We start from the raw sequence: 23818 nt of genomic DNA, 5'->3' as shown, positions 1-23818 counted from the left end.
ATTATTACATTTCATAAGATAATTTTACAATACTGGTGAACAATCTAAGAAAATAAGGTTGGGATTAGGTCCAACAGTCACTGAATTATACAAAAAGAAGTTCTAACGTAGCAAGTTTACCTTCCAATTGGTCAATCAATTCCGACATTAAATCCAACTGCTTCAAGATATAATCCAGGCCATCTGAGGTCCCATGTTCACGATTCTCTGTGGAATTTCCCTCAGACTCCATCTGTAAGACACACAGAGGTAAGGATAATTATCTATTACCATTTATATGGTATATCTTTCGCATTTGGCTCCCAAACTCTGGAATAGCCTTCCTGATAATGTTCAGGGTACAGACACACTTTCTCTGTTTAAATCTAGATTGAAAACACACCTCTTTGGCCAAGCATTCAAATAATGCATCTCATAATTTTGGACTGCACTTATATCTGATCAAATGCACATAATTATTCTTTAGCTTAGGTTAAACTAATTAATTTTACTTGGCTGGAACAGCAGCTATGCTAATTATGTCTCTATTTGTTTCTCTGTTTTGCCGTAAAGCTCCAGTCTGGATCCAGAACACCTGAGAAGAGATGATGCCAACCCCTCAGAGGACCTCAGATGATGCTAACCCTGAGACAACATACAGAACTACCACATTTTGCTATAAGTTTGATTGCATAATTGCTGTTAATAGTGTTAATCGTCTGTTTGTTTACATTTTTTATTGATTTTTCCGAACATTTCTGCCGTATGCACATATAGTGACAGTCATCAATGATGAGCTACTGTAGAAACTTAATTTTCTGTAAAGTTGCTTTGCAATGATTTGTATCGTAAAATGCGCTATACAAATAAACTTGAATTGAATTGAATATGGTCTCCTGTCTTAAATGGATGGCACACACAATAAGAAAATCTAAAAATGGAACAGCAGAATATTCAGAAGCCCCATTTTTGTATTTTATTGGTATTGGATTAATCAGATTCACAAGCAGTATGTTTGCTTGGTTGATATTTTTATTCATTTGTATGAGGGAATAAAACCATGCTAAATCACAAATATACAGTGGCACCAAACAACTCTGGAAGATCTAACTGCATCAGTTTTAACAACATTAACATCATCCTATTAGATATGCCTCTGTTCTACATTGAAACTCTGACTTTATTTTGGGGGGATATTATGTTCTTCAGTAGCAGGATGACAATTTTTATCTTGTCCATCTGTGGGACCACAGATGACAGCTTTGCACTTGAGGAACTCATTCTCCAGGTTCTTGAAGGATTCAGCAAGATCTGGACTGGTTCGGAGCACAACCATATCATATGCCATCCAAGACAACTTCACTGAGGACAAAGAAAATGAAATTGACACAGTCGATTTTCATTCACAGCATTGTTATTATATTTAATGCAGTATTTGTTTGCTAAGTTACCTGAAACATTCTCCATTTGTTCAGTCATCTTCTCCAAATGTTGGTTAAGTTGTAAACTCTCACGAGTGATGTTCTCACATAATTGCGCACTCGAAATATCGTCCGACATCTAAAAACCAGCAAAGTCCGTAACTCCCGATGGATTGCTGTTATTTAATCTTAAATGTTCAATTAGTGATATTTTCATTACATAAGAACAAATTTTAAACGCACATAATCTGTTCTACACGTTTTTTCTTCCATCCGTTTTCTGTCATTCAAATGTAACAACGTTACCTCAGATCAAAGCGACGCTGCTTTAAATTACGTTAATAAATGAATATACATGTAGTGTGAATAGAAATTCAGAACTTAATTAAATTACCTTGGTTATGTATCGAACTGCAGACAATATATATAAAGGTTTTGTAAAAATTTTTTTTTGTAATGTTTAGTTGGCACTGCTGGAGCAATGCGCGCGACACGTAGATTTAACGGCTCTCGCGCGTGCACACTCTCAAATACCGTACACCTTGTGGAATCGCTATAAATCTCGCTTTCTTTTAAGGGACATCCGCTTTATTTACACGAATCGGTTCTTTAAAGGTGTTCTTTTCAGAAAACCTATTGATAAAACGATTCATCGATTCTTTTACGTCATGACGTCCTCCCTGACGTCCCGGCGTGGCCTGCTAAATAAATGAACGAGCGAACCAACACAATTAAATAAATATAAATAAATGTCATTTAATAATACAATGTAATACAGTTTGCACTTATACTAAGCACTATCTCTTGGCTAAAATGTTATTGCATGCTTTAATTAATTACAACCAACACTTTCGATAAGGGAAATGAATTGATGGTGGTGGTTCTACACCTGTTTTATCCAGTCAGTGTTCTACACAGAACGGTTGAATGACAAGAATGTAAATATCATTCTACTTACAAGCTGCTGTTGAAACTTTTCCGTCAATGAATTTGTGCTTGTTCCTCATAAATATTTTGAGAAGTTAAAGTTATGAAAAAGTTTTATTCATACACACACACATACACACACACACACTGACACACACACACACACACACACACACACACACACACACACACACACATATAAATTTATTTTCAGTAGTTTTATGTGGTTGTAACTGAAAATTCCAGTGTGTCAGGCTAAATTGTGAATGCCTTCAGGTGATGGTGTTGCTGCTGGTTTTTGGATAAGTGGGTGGTTATGGGGGCTGTGTCAGGAAGAGTATAAACACGTGGAAGGTTTCAATAAGGTGGGACTGAGGCGGTGCTACATATGCATAAATAAAACTGGTGCAACAGGTGATGATGTTGATACGTTGATACAGCAGAAGAAAGCACAATAGCACTGAGAGAGGACACACGCAGGACAACTCCGACTGGAAACATCTTATTACAGGTCATCAGAAAGAAAGAGTTTCCAAGAGGAACACATCCAGATCACTCAGCAATGGCATCCTATGAATCTCAAGGTCAGTCTCCGACGAGATGTGGCCCTCAGTTCCCAAGCTTGGGACAGGAACCTCCAGAACTGAGTCTGTACAGCGATGGCTACTATCCACCACCATCACTGCCGAGTCCACAGCGAGCAAATCCTTCCTCATATGAACTCGGAGACTACGCCGCCTCATCGCCTAACCCCTACCTGTGGTTCAACAGCCCAGGGATGAACAGCACTCCTTATCTGGGTGGAACCCCAGGCCCTGCAGGACCTCCTTTTGTTCCCCAGCACTACGGCATGCAGAGGGCCTATTTGGGTCCTGGGGGACCAGGTGGTCCCGGTGGCGACCTGAGCTGGTTCTCCATGCCTTCTCAAGAGGATCTTATGAAGTTGGTCAGGCCACCTTATTCATACTCCGCTCTTATTGCCATGGCCATACATGTTGCACCAGATCGCCGCCTCACTCTAAGTCAGATTTATCAGTATGTTGCAGACAACTTCCCTTTTTATAACAAGAGCAAAGCAGGATGGCAAAACTCTATTCGTCACAACCTCTCACTAAACGACTGTTTCAAAAAGGTTCCACGAGATGAAGATGATCCAGGTGAGTGTTAAAAAGTTAAAAATTCTTTTAAAAAGTATTAAAATATATAGTCTTAATAATAATAAAATATATAAACATTACACATTATTTCTTATGTAAATATTATTTATATATAATTTTATATATAATTTTAATAATAAATTTAATTTATCATTATATTTCAATAAATAGTTTTTTTTAAATAATTTTTAATAATTAATAATACTATATAATACCTAGATAATTTTTTGATCATATAACTGTATTTAATGTGCAATTTATCTCTCATTTTAAAGGGAAGGGAAATTACTGGACCTTAGATCCAAATTGTGAAAAAATGTTTGACAACGGTAACTTCAGACGCAAGAGGAAGAGAAAGTCTGACAGTCTCCTAGAGAAGAGCAGTTCTGGTGGGAATCTGAGCTCAGAGTCAGGAGACAGTAATGGCAGGGGCAGTCCAAAAAATCAAGCTGTTGACATTTCCACTTTGCCTGAAAAGGGTCCTTCACCCACATCCACGGGTCCGTCACCATGCTTGAGCAACTTCCTGACTGAGATGTCTGGCGTAGCTGGTTCTCTCGACATGGAGGGAGATCCCCTGAGTCGTCCCTTTACACTCAGTCTGCCAGGGGATGGAGCACAGAGAGCTTTGCAACCCGTAGGGTTTGGCACTTACTCCCCCAGCTCCACGTTGTCTGAGTGGGCGTCACCTCTGCCCCCACCACCCCCTATTTCCCCATCAGCGTCCCACTCCACTTTAGGCTACAGCGGGCCTGCTCTCAGTCAGTTTAATGGGCATTTCTACCCTGGTTTGAGCTCCACAGGTATTCTTTACCCTCGGGAGGGCACAGAGGTGTAGGAAGAAAAGCGGGTGACAGCTAAAACAGAAAAAAAACTGAATGATCAATACACGCTACTGTCTCTGGGGGCAAGAAAAAATTGTTGTTTTCCTGAAACTATACACTGCTTTTGGCCTAACCGAAATCCTTTGAGTTCTGTGGGCACAAGATACGAATGAATTCCCACAGGAATGGTCTAGTCAGCATGAGATATGACAGGCTGACTCTAGCAAAGGCCGCTGTTACCAGCAGCTCTGACCTGAGGTCAGCTGCTGACATCAAGCCATTTTACGCACATATCTGATTCTTACTTAGCTCATATTACTGACACTGAATTCAAGCACATGTAATGAAACAGAACAGAAGAATCACTTCTTATGTGGGCGGAGAAACTCCATGCAGTGAAAATATATACGTATAGCAGAATTTCTTCTGCTGCATGCTGGTATTGTCATATGATAATGTCAGTCTTTGTATTTTAACATGATAATGTGTTTTATGTATAGTTGTAAAGTTGGGTATGTGTGAAGGATGGAGTGTTTTTTATTTTATTTTACTTTACTATGAGGTCTTTAAGGGTGTATATTGCTTCTTTTTTTAATAAAATACATGTAAAATAAAAGTGACATGTTATTCAACTGAATAATTTTATTTAAAATAAATTCTGTTTGTATTTTACTAAAAACAAATTCCTTTTTATTTTACTAAAAGCAAAGTTTATCTCAGATTTAGAGCTTCCATGAAAAAAAAAAAAAAGAGATGACCTTGAGAGAACTAGAACTAGTTTCACCAGGTCACTCTAACTGTCATCACTCCTCCCTTTTTTTTCTTGAAACTTTCACTTTGTATTATGTAGGCTACTGCTGAGCCCACAGTTTTTGGCAGTGCTTCAATTATACTTAAAATTTGTCAGCATTTGTATTCATGTGATGATTACATGGGAGATAATATGTTGTAAGACAGTACAGTAGCTGCTCGAGATAAGAGCTTGATATTTTTGTTTAGTTAACAGAAAATTTGATACAGCCAGACAGTGACAGATAGTTAACAGTTCCCTTCATGTTCTGCTCTATGATTTCTGTTCTATTCTTAAATATAGTGGCCTCAAAGAGCATTTGGACATTTATGCATTTCAAAACAATTAATAGATTTCTAGGTTTGAAATGAAACAATAAATATACAGTTTCATCTTAAGAAAAATAAAGTATTTGGACACTTCTGGTTGTCAAATGTAAACATACATGGTTAATGTGATTTACTACAACTCTAATAAGGTCCATGTCAGATTATAACAAGAGTTTTTGCACTCATGGTGAAATGCAGTGAGTGAATGACTATAAAGGAAGTGCTTTTTGCGAGCTTTCTGTATACATCCCATTCACGATTTGAATAAATGTTTTGTTTTACATGCTGCTAAATGGACCAACAGCCAAATTATGCTCTGCCAAGATTTGGCAATGACAATTGCATTTCTACACTGGAGTGAATCCACTAAATTGTCTTTCCATGAGTCACTCACGAAATTGCAATGATTGACACTGACACAGCGATAACCACTATTGTAGTGATCGCAACGGATGGGACAAAAAAATAAATAAATCAAAATATGTCAAATAGATTTGTGCATTTTATTACTTTATTACGGACTTTTCACTTGACCTTGTTAAAACCATGTTTATTTAACTGTGAAATTGTGAAATACTATGTGTTTTAATGTATTATTATTTTCAATTTTGTCACTGATATAATTAAAAAATGAAATTAAGCAAAGAATTTGACGTTGGCCTAATTAAACTACCTAGGGTTTAAAACACTTTAAGTGTCTTAGTGTTGTTTAAGTGTACAAATACTGTAATGATTAAAATGCATGCTTAGCAACCAGAAAATAGAGATACAAATGAAAAATAATAAAATGAAACTAGAAAAAAAAAAAGAAACCTTTGGTTCAGACAAACTGAATAGTTTCTGAGACTTGATTCTGTTAGTGGGGTCTATAGCCCGGAGCAGTTTCTAGAGTAGGAGTATGCATGTGTACGTTTGTACTGTCAAGATAACCATAAAAAATGTCTACATGATGGAGAACTTTGTTTGGCAAATTTCACCAAGGTCACCAACAGACATGTTGCATCTGTAAATCAGTTATCCTGTCAGAAATGAATCCATTTGGTTGTTGTCTTTACCTGACTTAAGGGTAACTTTAAGCAGGTAGAAGTTTACCACAAAGACCTCAACTCAGATCATATAACAACTGTTTTGCATAACAGCTCACAAAACACCCCAGGAGACCAGGGAATTACATTTTCTTAAGAAATTAACAAATCTGGGTTTCATGATTTTCATTCTTACGATTTGTTTCATGTGTACGAGCAGAAGCTTCAATTAATAGAGAATGAGCCCTCAAGCAAATTCTTGCCCAAGGGAATGTCCTCTTCAGATTGAGAAATTGATATAAAGTAGTATGGAATCTGTGGATTTATTATAAGGCAATTCCTTAGTTAAAGTAACACGCAAAACACGTGCCATTATTCGGCACACTAAAGAAACATTTGCACTATTGGATTTATCTTTGAGATGAGTTATGATAATTCCTGTTGGCCTGTGAACCATAAACATTATTCACACGCATATAAACAGAAAAAAGAAAGAAAGTTTTAATAGAAAGGTATGTATTCTTCTAATGGTGTATTTGCATATCACATAGATCTTTGCTTATTTTGCCACTGTTTTTATGCAGCAGTGCATATATTCCATGGCATTTAGTTTATATTTACATGCCGGTCGAGCACCAGCTGTGGCAGGTGAAAGTAGGGAAGAACTTGTTCTACTCTGTACCGTCTGCTTCAAATGTGCCAAAAGAAACAGAAGGAACACTCAGTCTTACAAAACCTAACAATAAAACAAATGTAAGGAAAGCTGGCTTTTGGTTGAAAACTCTACACCCTCTCACTGATGTAATGATGCAAATTACCAACTGCTTATTTTACCATTTGGAAATGCTCAGTGCTTTCTTTTTGGCCCATGTATATGGAGATTTTGTGACTGTTTTCCACTCAGACAGCAATTTACAATTGATCTCTGATCTCTCCTAGGAAACCAAAATACACCTTAAAATATAAATTAAATTATTCTGTAGAATAACATTCTCTGTATATATATATATATATATATATATATATATATATATATATATATATATATATATATATTCTTCTGGGGCTGCAGTCACTACAGCTGTCCTCATTTAGATTTATCAATTTAGCAGACGTAAAGCAAATTTACAAATGAATGTCCCATGATATGCATTTCTGATATGAAAATTATATTTAAAGTTGTCCTCTCCTCCCTTATATTTCACAGTAAGCTGTTCAGTTATTTAATTAAAAATAAAAGTGGAAAATTCATTCAAAGGATATAACAGAGATAAAGACATTTTTATTTATGTTGTTTTTGACCACATTTGGCCTACAGCCATACATAAAGAGGATGAGACCACAATTAATGAAACAAAACAAAACAACAACAAAACAAACACAAAGCACAAAGCAAACACATTGCCTCTGTGAGGGGGGACTTGTTACGGCAACAGGTCAGTAATGACTGATTATCACAAATGTACATTTGTGTTTGACTAATTTGCTTTGTGTTGACTTATTTTGCTAGATCTATGCTCAATATCCACTCATCAACCACACTGTTTCCTGTAGCCTTGGGGCAGAATTATTTCTCAACAATATAATGTGATTAAAATCTATAAATCTTCTGTTACACCTGCTGCCTGTTGTGTGGCAAACACCTGTCCTTCAAACAGAATCTGCCAAAATAATGTGTTCGAGATGCTTCTGATATATTCCAGGAACAGATTTTATGACCAGCCAATGACAGTCAGTACTGGATCCATTTACTGACTTGTCATTTTAATTGTCTTAGATAAATAACAATTATGGAAACAACAGCAACAACAAAAACATAAATTTTCAAAATCATGTTTTTTGAACGTGCCTTTGAATTTTAAAATATTAAGAATATACAATGGGACATGAATATTGTTATCCAGGGGTCAGCAACTAGTCCACAGTGTTACTGCAGAAGGTCCGACATTTACTGCTGTTTAAAATATCCAAGCTTTAACAAATTTTTGTTAAAAGAAAAAAAAAGCTAAACTTCAGATTGTCCCTCCCACATTTAAATGTATTATGTGCTATAAAATTTAACTGTTTTATACAGATATGACTCATCATACGTGAATATAAATAATGTTTTTTTTTCAGTAAGTTTGGGGTCAGTAAGAATATTTTTTAAAGAAATTAATACTTCTATTCAGCAAGGATCCATTAAACTGATTAAAAGTAGAAACATTGGTAATGTTATATAAGACATCTATTTCAAATACTCGTCCCGTGTTAATCCCTCTACTTCCACTGCTCTCAACACTGTTGACGGCGCTGAAGAAAAGAGGTTATAGCAAGCTACCCCCTCTGGAAGAGGCAGTCACTGCGCATCTGTGAGCTCCATCAGCCCTGGGGTTAAAAGCCCAAACAGTGCATCCATCTAAGCTATGCAGGACTACCTCAACCCTAGCAAACAGGGCTTATTCAGCAGTTGGCCAGGCTGGCTCAGTGCTTCACAAGATGGCGGTGCTTCAAGTGTTCCAGTCCAAATTTCTCCGCACCATGGACAAGTCCAGCCAGAGTTCTGATGCCTTTAGAGAACTGCGCATAGCGACTAACCTGGCTCTGCGCACTACTAAGGTCACTGCACAGGCGAACGGCAAGGCCATGGCCAATTTGGTGGTGCTGGAGTGCCACCTTTGGCTGAATTTGACAGAGATCAGGGAGTCTGACAAGGTCACCTTCTTATACTCACCCGTCTCTCCTAAGGGACTTTTTGTCCCTACAGTGGATGGGCCACTTCAGCCCCAGCCTAAACCTGAACCTGGGCCCTGGATGGTGAAACACTACCTGATTCCGAAGCACCAAGGTGCCCCAGAGTGATGTTGAGCCTCAGAAGCCATTCTGATCCGAATGCAAAGAGGAAGAGGAGAGGGTCAGTTCTCGTTTAGGCCGGAACTCCCTCAAAGAAAGCTTGCGCTTGCTCTCCATCCCTTAACACTGAGCCAAGGAAGCTCCATTCATGTTGGGCCCATCCTCCCAGTCTCAGGCTAAGAAAGATATCCCGGATGGGTCAAGATGTGTTCTAAAAACCATAGGACGAGGTTAAATGCTTCAGTTCACTCGCAGGTCACCTCACTTCAGAGGTGTTATTCAAACCTCGGTATGGGACAATGATGCTTATGTTCTCCGATCTGGAGTACAAACACTGTTTGCAAAAGGAGCCATGGAAACAGTTCCTCTAGTAAACAGCGAGTCAGGATTTTACAGACGCTACTTCCTCGTCCCCAAAAAAGATGGTGGAGTCAGATCCATTCTCGATCTTAGACATCTGAACTGCTCGTTTATGAAAAGGCCATTCAAGATGTTAACTTTGAAACAGATTCTCATGCAAGTGTGTCCCGAGGACTGGTTTCTTTCAGTGGATCTGAACTATGCTTACTTTCACAGCCAGGCAGCCCCCCATAACAGCCTGTTCTTGAGATTCACATTCAAGGGAGTGGCCTAGCAGTTCACAGTCCTGCCATTCGGACTGTCCCTGGCCCCGCACACACACTTCTTTTCTTCTTGTTCGTCCATCACAGTTGATGATGACCATGGCACGTTTTGTCATTTTATTGGGTTTTGATGAGTGCGCAGATGGCTGAAGAGGCCAATCCGAGCCCGGAATTCCCTGTGCTACACTGGACAGGTCAGGGAAGATGTAGAGCTCTGAGGTACAGCCACATGTCCTTCCTTAGTAGATTTGTGCTGCTGCCTCTTCAAGATAGCACAGGAGCTTCTCCTGCTCTCACAGAGGACTGCACCGTCCTGGACTTTTCTTCTCCAGGCAGGTCGGTCCTGTGCTAGGGATTCCCAGCTTTTCAGATCGAGTCCAAAGCTCTTCAAGGAAACTTTAAGGGTATCCTTGTAGCGCTTTTTGGGTCATGCTGTCCTGGGACAAGGTAGCTCCAGGAGAATGGAGACTACATTCCCAAATGGTTCAAATGATTTGGTCTGTCTTTGGGATGGCAGAGGTGGACCTCTTTACCTTAGAAGACAACTTTGACTGCCCAATCAACTTTCTGAGACAGTGAGATGCCCTGGCCAACGATTGGCCCAGCATTCACCTGTATGCCTTCCTCCCGGTTGCCCTGCTTCCTCAGGTCATCAGACGGGTCAGGCAAGTCAGACGCTCAGTCCTCCTGGTGGCCCCACTCTGGCGGAATCAGATGTGTTTCCCCGAGTTGATTCAGCTGCTATCAAAAGCTGTGGAAACTTCATGTTTGGCCCCTCGACGGGAGTCTTTGCAGCTCCCTGTGAGTGTAACTAATACCATTTTGGAGGCTAGAACTCAGTCTACAAGACATCTTTAAATGGTCAGTCTTCTCTGACTGGTGTGCAGCATGGAACGAGGACCCGTCCTCTTGTGACATGTCCCACGTGCTAATCTTTCTAGGTGTGAGGGCCCACTACACCAGAGGAATGGCCTCCTCCTCTGCCTACCTTACCACCATCTCTATTTTTCATACTTGTGCGGCCGCCGGCTGGTCGTTGCCGTTTACCTTCACCAGGTTCTATAACTTGGATGTCTCTGCCTTGCAGGCATGGATTTTGTCCACTTATCAAGCTTCAGTATTACAGTAAACAGGAGTTTCCCAGCCATAAGCGTGTCAACACAAAAAAAGAAGCCCCATCATGGGCTTAAAAATGTTACCATCAATTTACCATGGTAAAGCCATTGTACTGTTTTGTAAGGGTTATCACTCTTAGCCTTAGGATTTAGTTCAACCCTGATCAAAAATATGCTTATTCATTCTTTAAGCCATAAAATTAAAGCAGATGAATCCTTAGAACAACCAAAAATAGGGTAAAATTCATAGTATGACTTTGTAGTGTTAGTGTGGGAGAGGGTTATGTCAAGGATGAGATTAAATTGGGTGCATTCCAGCTGGTTCTGTGCAGTGTTGATAGCATAAACTTTAAACAGACATGAACAAATCCATCACAACAATGACGTGTTTCGGGGGAAGGGGCCGATGAGCTGAAATCGAACTGTTAAAAGGTGATGACAGAACTGATAAGCTTCAAGCTTTATGGCTGTTGATTTTTCTCTGTTAATACATTTATATTTAAATGGGGGACACTGGATGAGACTAACCCCCTAAAGGGCAATGCACCCTGCTGCCAACTACTACAACACCAAAACCAAAACAGCAACCACGTGCAGCAATGTTATCAGTTAAACAGTATTGACTGATTAGCAATGTTTAGTAAACTCAATGTGAAAATGTCAGGCAGAGAGATGAAGCTCTGATTCACTGAATCAGGCATAAGAAAGACCATCCAGTTCCAGGTTACTGTTGTGTGTAAATAATCTTACACACTTCATACACATGCTATGAGGAGACAAAGATTAAAGATGCCGTCCTTGAATTATTGGTGCTCATAAGCACAGCTAACCTTCTCCTACAAAGTCACATTAACGTACTTTTGACCTGATTAAGTTTGAATGTCACTTAAAAAACTAATTTCTGCTTGCTCTATCTCTCCTTCTCTCTCTCACACACAGACACACACACACACACACACACACACACACACACACACACACACTCACACTCACACTCACTCACACTCCTATTTAAAATATTACAGCATCTTAAGATTGGAATATGCAAAAGCTTTTTAAAACACATAGGACAAGTATTTCTATTAATGTATTTAATAAAAATAGACTAAGTTTTGAAAAATGTAACATTATGAAGACTAGACATTAATTATGTAACATAATTAATATAATAATATAATTTCAAAATTCAGTTTAAATTGTACATATCTGATTCAGTTCAACTGCTTTGATTCAAACTGAATTGTTGTTCCGTGAATTTACCCAGACAATCTTTCTAAGAAAGACAAGCAATCCATATAATCAGAACACTGACTAAATCAGAAAAAAAAAGCCTGTTAAAACACACATGCCAAGAACAGGTACCATTTTCATCCTCTTGGTCCTTAAAGGAAAAGAAGTCCATTGATTGCATTCAACAAGATGTTCATCAAGAGGAAGAAAAATATAAACAGAAGACAACAATTATTCCACATCTATGGTCCAAATTCCATCCCAACATGAAAGCATCCATTCTTTAGGACTGTTCCAAATGAAACTAGCCTCTGTATATCTGGAGAGCACAGTGCTCTAAATGAACTGACATGTACCAGGGCTTATATAGAATATTTAGTGAAAATAGTGTTGAGAGACAACAAACACTTTAGTGTAATGGACTGTTCTGTGTTATTTCCCCCTAAAATATTTGACATGTCAACATGACAAAAACAAAACTCCATGAGTGTTAAGAGACATTTGGCCCCAACTCTGCCGGTAGCTGGTTTCAAACATCATGGCTGTTTATTAGTTTCAACAGCTAACAGCTGAGATGTTTCATAAGCAAATACAATGTCCCACAGATGCATCACCACATCCTTGAGTATCAGGCTTATGGTTGATGTTGGAACTTCAACCCCTGATATTCATCTAATAACCCGATCTGATCATTCCAGCTGGTTTGATGTGAAACATACAGCAAAAGCCAGTGTGATATCCTCGTTGTATGTAATCAATATTCTTTGGAAAAAGTCAATGATATTAAGATTCATTAATGTGTTTGTAGATTTGGAATTTAAACCTCTTTGCATGAATTTTAATCAAATTAACCTATCAAGCCATCAGGAGAATATCAAATAAAAGGAATAAATTTAATCAGCCAGTTTGCTATTTAACAAAGTATGCTATTGGATGTGAAAACCATCTGAATGGGAAAATACTAATCATTTATTGCTTTTACTATATAAAATAATCTAGAAAAATAGCTAAAAATGTAGAGCATATCAATGGAAATATAATTTTACGCTTAATAAAGATACCTTCTTACATGTTGCGTCTTCATTCATGCCTGATGACCTTTAAATTATCTAACGTCATAAGTCCAGAAGCAAGTATGCACCGATGCATGCTGATCATGCTGGTATCCTCACTCTAGTGCACTTACTTAGCCTAAGGTAAGATGTGGCACCCCACATACAGCATTCATCAGCATATACCAACATGCCTCCACAGTGGGACTGAAAAGTATGGAGGCGGATTGTAATTTTATTGTATATTATTTATATCACTACTAATCTTTAATTTCTCAAACAGTTGATAAAAATAAGCAAAAAAAAAAAAAAAAAAAAAAAAAAAGCCATCAGGGTTTAGAATTCATGAGACAACAAATCTGCACATCAATTAAAAATATGATATCATTGACTTTTAACAAGAGTAATTTTGCGAATCCCAAATATATAATATGATTGAAATAAAATTGCTAAGTCAAAAATAGGGGCTCTTAACAAAGCCAAGACTACACTACAAGCCCTAAGGAGGCAATACACTGCCTCATTATACTGCTATGGAGTTTTGCAATGGCATTAGTCATTAGTCATGGGTAATGCAACATAAACCATTACAAATGGAAAGGATTTGCTAGGAAATGAAAGTGCATGAGAGAGACCCAGAGAATTGCAGTATTTCACCAGGGAGAAAATAATAGATTAAACTGTCAACAAAACGGATGAGATTATGTTATTTTAACCTTGACTTGAGGTTGCCAGGCTACTGTCTCTTACTCCAGTGACCTGGCCTGCATACAGCCTAAGGGATAGAAACAGCTAGTATGTGGAGAATACAGATGTGTATACACAGTGGAAAAACAAGTAAATGAAGCTTGGGGGGTTGGTAGAAAGTGCATTTGTATGCAGGTGGTTGCGCTGCTTAAAAAAAGAATAACATATTATAAACACATAATTGGGTGAATAAGTAATTAGTTAATAAGTAATTTAATAAGATTAATAAGATTGCAAGGATGCAAGGAAAGGTGTGGTATATGTTTTTATGTAATATATTTCTATATAATGGCCTTCCTATACATGTGTGTATTTATCTCTCTCTATATTAAACTGATATTGCTAATAGGAGAAACAACTGTAGTTCATTTGCATCTTCTGAAATGTAAGCTTTTCTCTGTGTCGGTCAATTAAACTGTTCACCGGAGAGAAACATAAATGAGCTATACTGTGCAGGCATCTCCTATGCAGCACTAATGAAGGTGTCAATAGTGTGCCCAAGGTAGAGATCTGTTGCACTCATCCTTTTCCAGCTGCGTAACATCACACACTACCAGCGCACTGGTACTAAAATCCCACAGCCCTCATTTCCTCACCTTTTTATTTAGCAATGTTTTGTTCATTTCATTCTGTCTGTAGGCACATTCCTTTTCCTTTGGCATTGCTAACATCATTCAACATATCATTTAGCCAACTGTCTGCTCTAAAAGCAAGTCATATGTCTGATGATGTTTTAAGTGTTTAGAGAGTGTGTGTGTGTGTGTGTGTGTGTGTGTGTGTGTGTGTGTGTGTGTGTGTGTGTGTGTGTGTGTGTGTGTGTGTGTGTTTGCAATCCTTTTATGTTACATATGCAGGCACATTACAGAAATAAAAAAAAATAAAAAAAAAGTAAATGATATGAGTAAAGACAGGGAAATGATAATAGAGAAAAACCTCTCAGGGGTAATGAGTTAAATGTCCAATGGACACGTCCAGAGATGAATTTTAAATAAGGGAAGATGTTGTTAGTTTACACTGATGCAAAATCCCACTTGCCTCTCGTGAGTAAATGTGGATATGGGGGTGGTCTCTTCATCATCTTCCCTGATGAATCCTGATTGGCCAGTTCAGTTCTTGGTCACCCTGCAGAGATTTGAGTGCTGTTGATTCCGGTTTATTGTTTATTTATTCAGGATATGTGTCACCTGTTATAAAAGGAAAGAAAAGAGTCAGGTCCACAATTGAAATGGATATCTAAATATAAAACATTTACTAAATCCTCACCCTCCCTCAGCTGTCTCTCAGCATAAGTCCGTTCTTACAAAATTCCAGTGGATGTAAACAGATTACTAATCTCTAGATTATCACATTTGATTTCTTTTTCCTTTTGAAACACTGCAGAACATTAGATAAAATGGTCAAAAAAGCAAGCCAGCTGATGGTCTGAGTGTTTTTAATACGAGAAAAATTTGTGGTTCAGCACCCACAGTGGTGAGCCTGGCATAGACCAAGTCGCGCTAATACCATGTGTTCATCCACATCATCCCTATGGTTGGCATGCAGACAAGAAATGCTCTCTTCTTTCACTAAAAACTGAACACTGGAGTACATCCCGCCCGTGAGAGGGTAAATGAGAGCGACAGAGTAATAAAAAATAGAGAAAGAGAGAGAGTGAGAACGAGGGAGTCAGACACAGAATCTGCACATCCTCACAAGCTGCACACCTTTACCGTGCACAACTGGACTAAAGACTGGACTGAGAATCTAAAAAAAAGGTGAGTACAGCAAACTGCATGAGTCTGTGAGAATTTAAAGCCTGTGATGAAAGCAGACAGAAAGATACAATAATGGTTCTTATGATTCATAATAAGAACCATTTCCCTCCGTACTTGAGCTGGGTTTTTGAATTTTTTTTTTTTTTTTTGAAGATTAAAGGTTCTTGATGTTTTATAATATGTTCTTAAGATCAGAATATTGGTTTCTGGGTTCTTTAAAAAGCATCAGAACATACTGTAGATGATTTTCTAAATAACTATTGAATGAGAATTTATCGGTGCAATTTCACACAAAAATGAAAATTTTGTCAACATTTACTCACCATCATGTCATTCCAAACCTGTATGACTTTCTATCCTCTATGGAACATAAAAGAAAATGTGTTTTTTATTTATTTATTTATTTTTTAATAATGGAAGCTAATAATCACCAGTTTGATTTCCAACATTCTGAAATTCTTCTGTGTTTTGAAGAAGAAAGATTACAGATTTGGAAAAAAATGAGGGTGAGAAAATGATGACAGATTTTTTTTTTTTTTTTTTTGGAAGTGAACTGTCCCTTTAAAAAACACCTTCAATGACATCAGGCTGTAACATTTTGGGGTCTTATTAATATATATTATAGGAGCCTACATGTAGATGCCAAGCTGGAGTGAATGTAAGTCATGTGATGACAAATGAGGTCATGAGGCACATAAGTCATTTCAATTTTCGCTCTCATGAGCTGCACAGCCACACAGATCCGTAATTATAAAACTGTCTTAGTGATCTACTAAAATGGATGGAGAGGAGACAATTACAAGACCGGGCAGCATGTGACGGTCTTCTCAAAAATGGAAAGAGGACAGACGAAGTAACATGAATTAAAGAGAACCTGAAAGGAGTGGCAGAGGGAGGAGAAAAGGAAGCTGGCATGTTGATTATCTGTCAAGTGGATTGTGATGGGAACGAAGGATGGAGGAAACAGCTATTCATGTGCCGAGACGATTGGTGGTGGGTTCGATTCATCTCGGTTCGATTCAGACATCCTCTTCTGCTGGATTTCAGTAGTTCACCAGTCAAAGCTGGTGTCTTCAGGTCTAAAGGAGAGGATGACAGGCCATTCCTTCATCTAGGGCACACCTGGACCAGGTGCCTCTCAGATCTGAGTATTACTATCCTTTCAGATTCTTAAACAGGCCTCGCAAAAACAACAACATTGTTGTAGGTTTCTAAGCTGTGAAGGCATTATTTAAGAAAGTTTTCTCTTTCAGAAACCGTGATTTGCACCAGAAGATTAATCCAAGAAGGAAACAAGGCTGCCCTGTAGCCAGAGAGCAGAGGTTATATAATTGAGCTTACCGAGGTGTGACCTGTGTGTCTCTGTGCTGTCAAACATTCATTTATCCGTCAGTTTGAATCCAGCGCCTGTTTACAATGTTGTGTGGGTTTAAAGCCTGAGGACGATGTGAAGAGTCGGCTTCAATTATAGAGAGCCGGTCAATCCGCAGGGATATGATTAAAGCAGGTCCACTGTCCCTCTCCGGCAGCATTCCATCTGACAAAATAATATAAATGGAAGACTGCTGATCAAAAAGCGAAAAAGACATGGATGGACATGAAAAAAAAAAAAAACCTGCTGTCAAATTGATATGTTACTTGAGTTATAAAGCAATGTAGCCTGAGAAGTGCTAAATAATGAAGCCATAACCAGGCCTGGATGGAATCTGTAGATTTTTTTTTTTTTTTTTTGACATTTTCTGCCCTCATTTGCAGCAAAAATGTCAGCATTCCAAGAAACAGATTTAAAGGTGTAAGGCTGCAGCCGAATATGCTTTTCATATAGTAGGTGAAAAAAAGCACGTTAAATAATTAGTGTCTCTGAATTCACGGTATTAGGAAAACAGTAGTTAAAAACTGATGACCTACTACTTCCATTGAAATTTTGAATTGTGCATCCAATGGCCACTTTATTATTTCATGAGGCCATGAAAGAGGATTCGTGAATGACAGTGTAGCGATGCATTGCACACTGGTAGGTCACATGACAATAACATGACTAATGCAGTACGGTATGTCCAGATTACATTCAGACTATATAGATATAAAGTATACATATTATATGTCCTCATTTGTAAGCAGCTTTGGATAAAAGCATCTGCTAAATAATTAAAGGTAAATGTAACAGCACTGGCCAATATGGAAGTTGTCTTGGACTGATACTGACACTTAGTTTTGTGGAGGTAGCATTACTGAAAAACATTAAGCATCAAGTTTTCAGCTAATGATTCGACCAAATAAAAATCAGCTTTTGACTGGGTGTAAATAGTGGTACAGTAAATAGCCTACTGTTTGTACCAAGTATAAATAACAGAAAATAGCATTGTTTACCTCTCTGCCTCCCCATTCCCCCACCCACCCCCAATCTTTCTCGGTCTTTCTCTCTCTTATGTACATGTGCACATCTGTGTCACATGCCTCAGATGGCACCTGTAGTTTTATAGATGAATCTCCTCATTGCTCGGCTCCCTATAAATCACATGAGATTGTCAATGACAAATCTTGTGACATGCTGCATTCTTCTAAACTCTCCATTTTCCTCTCATGCAACTGCCCACCTTCTAGTTTCAATCACGATGCTGATTTGTTCCTTGTTGCAAATTCACATCCCATTTTGTATTGGTGTCTTTCATTTCTTTTGTTTCCCGTGTCCCTTTCATTTTTGACACACCTGTAACTTTTGAAGTTTCTGTGAGATGATAAATGACATTTTATTTCCCCAAATCTCCTTTCTATCTCTGTCTCTTGTCATGCTGTTTTCTCCCTATCTTTTCATCTTGTTTATCAGTATTTTCTATTAGGATTTCTCGGGAGAGAGTGTTAATCATTCCAGCGATTTTCACTGCCTTTTCTATTGCCAACTCTTCCTTTGTCATTGACAATCTCATGTGATTTATAGGAAGCCAAGCAATGAAGAGATTCATCTATAAAACTACAGGTGGCATCAGAGGCATGTGACACAGATGTGCACATGTACATGAGAGAGAGAGAGAGAGAGAGAGAGAGAGAGAGAAGAGATATTGGGGGTGGCTGGGGGAATGGGGAGGCAGAGAGGGGTTATTCTCTGAGCCAGTCAAGTGACGAGTGTGAGGGAAGCCATGCTTGGACGGAAGAGACACACTGTGTGCTGAGACATTAAAATATACAAGAAACAATAAGATATTTAATGAAAACATAGGAGATCCATGAAAAAAAGAAGACAAAGAAAAGGATTGAGAACAACCTGGATACGTTTTGCTGGAACACTAAGTGAGAAAAAGAGACCAAGAAGAAGAGTGAAGGGTAAAGCCACAATGATCTGCATCTCAGATCTCCACAGGTAACTGCTGTTAATGTGATGTTCATGCGGCATGACAGAGATGGGGACAGCTGATGGATGGATGGAGGGAGGAGGTGGAGGAGGAGAGGAATAATTGAAGAATGGGAAAATAGAAATGAGAAAGAATATGTAGTGGGAATGAGATGGGTGATAAAAAATATTCAAATGCATACATGTGAAAATGCTGACACGTGATAATCAAGACTTGTACTCTGTCACACTTCAGGGGGCAAAATGTCTGATTTATGTGACTGATTTATAAATAGAAGTGCACTGACATTTTGAAAGATTGCTCTAATCTAAAAGAAACCATTGAGAAAAAGAGATGAGGAGAGAGAGACTTAGAATAAAAGAAAAAGAAGAAATGTTTTGTGGGGGCTGATCTGTTGTAAAATGGTCCAGCGCTTTTCATTATTGACTTCTTTTTGTTCAGGTCCCATGACAATAACTGCAGTGGTAATTGCTGGTGTGTCTTGAGGCAAGGCAATCAGCATCATAATTGAAGTAAAGAGAAAAAGTGACTGGGAAGTTGTGCGTTAAATAAATTGGCACATTAATGAAAAGCTGTTGGTGGTGCAGTTGTGTGTGGGCAGAGAGGACTGCTGCCATCTTGTGGTAAAGTTCTGGGACATTAAAGTTTGCATGGTTTATGGGTACTGTCAACAGGACTAGTGCCCCAGAACCTTGAGCTGAGAATTGTAATTTTTGGGTCAACTTTCCCTTTAACAAAGTGGTTAGTTCTCGTTTCCCAGGCATACTTTTGATATACAAACTCAATTGTAAGAAATAAAGCCAGAAGTCTAAGACATTTCAAGAGCCAAACATGGAACACAAAGGCATGATTACAAGGTCTTATTCACTAATTTGTATAATCCCTGAAAAAAAAAAAAAAAAAAAAAAAAAAAACAGTGTGTGGGATGACAAGATAGGACCATCAGCAGCTGGTGCCCAGGGTGTCGAAGGGCCGTAATCCCTACATGATGGGGAAAATTGTAACATCTTTTTCCTTAAATCCTCTTCACAGCCACTGCTCATCTGTATCACATTATCACAGAATGCTGCTGTATCGTCTGTTCTGGATGAGTCTATTTCTGTTGATTACAAACGGGTGAGTAAAGAGTTAAGCATCTGACTGAGACTAAGAATCCCCGGACATCCACACTGTTAACATTTCTCCCTGTCTCCCAGTGAAAGAGAATTTTATGGGAATCATTTTGGAGAGTGGAATGATTCGCAACTACAGCCCACCATACAGAAGCTGATGAAAGGCTACAATCGATACCTAAGGCCAAACTTCAACCGTGAGGGCCACCTGAAGTTAATTAAATATAGATGGAGAATTAAAACACATAGTGTATAGTTATTTAAATAATTAAAACCCAATAATAAAAACACACTTCTTTGTTTCCACAGAGGGGCCTGTTGAAATTGGAATGAGTCTGGATATTGCCAGTATTGATGCCATCTCTGAGATTAACATGGTACTATTTACATTTATAAACTTACTTTGATAAGAGGCTTCAGGCAACAGATAACAGGATTCTTTAATTCTGTTTATATACCTATAGGACTACACAGCCACTATCTTCCTAAGACAACGATGGCGAGATTCCCGCCTACTATTCCCTGGAAATGAAAGTCTGAGTCTGGATGGACGGCTGGTTTCTTTGCTGTGGATCCCTGATACGTTCATCCCTGATTCTAAGCGTTCTTTCCTCCATGATGTAACTGTGGAGAACCGTCTGATCCGCATCTTCAGCAACGGCACTGTGCTCTACGCTCTTCGGTAAACACTGAATTTACAACTTCTTACCAAAGGCTGAACAGCTGCTCCGGGCAGATGTATGTGCATCTGGGGAACCTTCCCACTGAAATGTTTCAATCAGTATTCCTCCTTTTCTCCACAGCATAACAGCAACCATCGCCTGCAGCATGGACCTCACCAAGTATCCTATGGACAGACAAGAGTGTACTTTGCAATTAGAAAGCTGTAAGCGTTTTCACTCTCAAATTGTTTTTTCTTTATTTTATTGGTTATTCAAGAGCAGCCTGTGCAAACCCTTAAATCTGTATGTGTGTGCATGCATGTTCAGGGGGCTATAATTTACAGGATGTAGTGTTTTACTGGACCCGAGGGAATGACTCAGTGAAGGGGCTAGATACACTGCGTCTGGCCCAGTACAGTGTAGAGAGCTACTACACAACCGTATCTGAAGCTGTGTATGAAACAGGTAAAAACATCTAATTTCATTGTGAATATCTTAGCCACTTTTACATTTTATTTTTACTAAAAAGTACCAGTCAGTCTTGGTCTTTCAGTCACATTTATATATTTATATTTCGGCATTTGGCAAATGTCTTCCTTTTAAGTGGCTTACAGCGCAATCATGGTTTACAAAATCCCAAAAAAGAATTTGGACAATTAGGCCAGACTTAAAGACGTATGAATGCCACTCCATTTGATAACAAAAGATCGTCCAAGTGGCATTTCAAAGAAAATAGCACAAGCATAACTATTCCAGAATAAGAGGTTTTAGGTTTAGAATGATAAACCAAACAACTGCATAGCATATATTTCTGCAGATGCACTTGGTGTGATCATCTGTTTATTTATTTATTTATTTATTTTAATAGACTAAATTCATACTACTTTTTGGTCCCACTGTACATTTGCTGTCTTAAAAAAATCTGTTAAATTTACAATTAAAAAATATATATTTGGTTTTTACTTGGAAATTTTTTTAATAGTATTTATATTTAATGCAGTGTTAAACCATTTACAACCATTTTCATTGTATATGATAAATTATCTTACAGTTTATCAATTAACTATTTTTAATGTAGCATTTTTTAGTACTTTTTGTGAAATTGCACAAATTAATTTATTTATCTTTTTTTTTTACAGTGAATAACCTGCAATATTCTGGATCTGTTTCAGGTTTTTATCCGAAGCTAGTTCTGCACTTCTCTTTACGTAGAAATGTGCTGTTCTTCATTCTGGAGACGTATGTGCCCTCAACATTGCTGGTGGTTCTGTCATGGGTGTCTTTTTGGATCAGTCAGTCCTCCGTTCCAGCTCGCACCTGCATCGGTCAGTGATTCCAAGAGCTTATTATTCAAAAAAAAAAAAAAAAACATATGCTACAAAAGATTTCTAGATTATAGTAAAACTAAATATTCTCTCTCAAATCCATTTATTTGACAGGGGTGACCACCGTTCTTACCATGACCACACTAATGATGGGTGCCAGGACCTCGCTTCCCAATGCCAACTGCTTCATTAAGGCTATAGACGTCTATCTTGGCATCTGTTTCACCTTCATCTTTGGTGCTCTGCTGGAATATGCCTGTGCTCATTTCTGCACCATGCAGCACCAAACCATTGTAGATGTGCAAAGGGTGAGAAACCTCTGGATAGTGGCTAAAATGACACATTTTTACAACTTGTTGTATTTTTTAATTTTTACATTACATTTTCACAGGAACTACTCAAAGAATTTGAGGAGTCAAATGGTATGACTCACTTGGCAAATTCAATGTCACCCAAAAAGATGCAGACTGAAGAATCCACTCAGCAGGAGATGCCTGAGCAATCTGTGACATGCGAAGGGAATGAGGCCACAGACAAGAAGAGAGAGAAGGGGTGCAGTTTGTCCTCTTTAAAGCAAATGTCTCGCCGAGCAGCATCCATGATGAGTGTCGAGAATCCTAACAACATCGACAGACATGCACGTGTATTTTTCCCCATGGTATTTCTCCTTGTCAATATTTTCTACTGGCTCTACTACCTTTTATTCTAATGGATGAACCACTCTTAATGAACAAAGCATTGCACAAATGACTGTAAAAGTGAATGGAATGTTGACTCCCTATCAGTTACAGTTACATAGTGGCCTATAACAAGGAGCTGGACTTGGTTCATTATTGCATTGAAGAAAGTGTTTCTACACAACAATAACAATGAAGATCACATGGACACACAAAAATCACCATAGACTCATCTGCAGCAGGACACAAAGAAGTACGCTGTTCTACGCATCCACTCTTTCTTAAGCAACTGCCTTTACATTACTGATTTATTTAAGGGTTCAGTGCTTTACGTGCTTTTAATTCTTGCTTTGTTTTGCTATGTAAACGTAATGCGCTGTAGGGGTGCTGTAAACTCCATAAGCACTGACCATAATAAATGGCATTAAGTAAAACCAATAATGGTCAGTGTATGCATGTATGTACTTTGCGGTCCGCAAGTCTGATTCAGGTGTAATTCAAACCTGTAAATAAAGTTTTAATATTTAAAAAAATGCCAAAACAAAGAAGCTTTGAGAAATGTTTAAGATTATGCAATATTTCTAGGTGCCTAATAATCTAATAATAAGCTATTTTAGAACAGTAGTCATGTTTGCATTATCAATCCAATGTAACAACTGACTACTTAATCACCCACTCATTTATTCATCCATCTAGCTTCCAATCTATCCAACCATAGATCCATCAACCCATTTTAAGTGATTTATTTGACTTCTTCGGTTTTACTGTCAGTCTGAGGAACGCATTTCCGCATCACCGTCGACGTTTCACTGTTCATCCAAGAGCTTATTGCTTTACTCACTCTGGCCATAAGGTGGCACTGTCGCGCTAACTCAATGAATGAAGTG

General features: G+C 38.3%; 3 protein-coding genes across 4 annotated transcripts; 2 read left to right on the top strand and 1 right to left on the bottom strand.

The window, feature by feature from the left end:
* Window positions 1-998: 998 nt before the first annotated feature.
* On the bottom strand, window positions 999-1980 carry LOC109055419 (synaptonemal complex central element protein 3-like). Its single transcript, XM_019072642.2, has 3 exons — window positions 1795-1980; window positions 1431-1539; window positions 999-1341 (listed from the first exon to the last, which is right to left on the bottom strand). Exons 2-3 carry the CDS (start codon window positions 1537-1539, stop codon window positions 1160-1162), a joined length of 291 nt encoding a protein of 96 aa, XP_018928187.1. The 5' UTR covers window positions 1795-1980; the 3' UTR covers window positions 999-1159.
* Window positions 1981-2740: 760 nt separating this feature from the next.
* On the top strand, window positions 2741-5911 carry LOC122147457 (forkhead box protein I1-like). The gene is made up of 2 exons (XM_042770210.1): window positions 2741-3484; window positions 3760-5911. The coding sequence occupies exons 1-2, from the start codon at window positions 2890-2892 to the stop codon at window positions 4320-4322; spliced, it is 1158 nt and encodes a 385-aa protein (XP_042626144.1). The 5' UTR covers window positions 2741-2889; the 3' UTR covers window positions 4323-5911.
* Window positions 5912-15309: 9398 nt separating this feature from the next.
* Window positions 15310-23743, top strand: LOC109055450 (gamma-aminobutyric acid receptor subunit pi-like). 2 transcript variants are annotated; one of them, XM_019072666.2, is made up of 10 exons: window positions 15310-15805; window positions 20188-20271; window positions 20352-20464; window positions 20577-20644; window positions 20732-20949; window positions 21071-21153; window positions 21257-21394; window positions 22102-22254; window positions 22369-22562; window positions 22646-23743. In XM_019072666.2, exons 2-10 carry the CDS (start codon window positions 20219-20221, stop codon window positions 22961-22963), a joined length of 1338 nt encoding a protein of 445 aa, XP_018928211.1. In that variant the 5' UTR covers window positions 15310-15805; window positions 20188-20218; the 3' UTR covers window positions 22964-23743. The 2 variants fall into 2 exon arrangements, with proteins under 2 accessions (XP_018928211.1, XP_042626138.1); XM_042770204.1 differs by lacking the exon at window positions 15310-15805 and adding an exon at window positions 18887-19163.
* Window positions 23744-23818: the final 75 nt, after the last annotated feature.

This window comes from Cyprinus carpio, chromosome A14 (assembly GCF_018340385.1).
Source record: "Cyprinus carpio isolate SPL01 chromosome A14, ASM1834038v1, whole genome shotgun sequence".
Classification (NCBI taxonomy): Eukaryota; Metazoa; Chordata; class Actinopteri; order Cypriniformes; family Cyprinidae; genus Cyprinus; species Cyprinus carpio.
The sequence above is the reverse complement of the archived record's forward strand: the minus strand, read 5'-3'. Positions and strand labels throughout refer to the sequence as shown.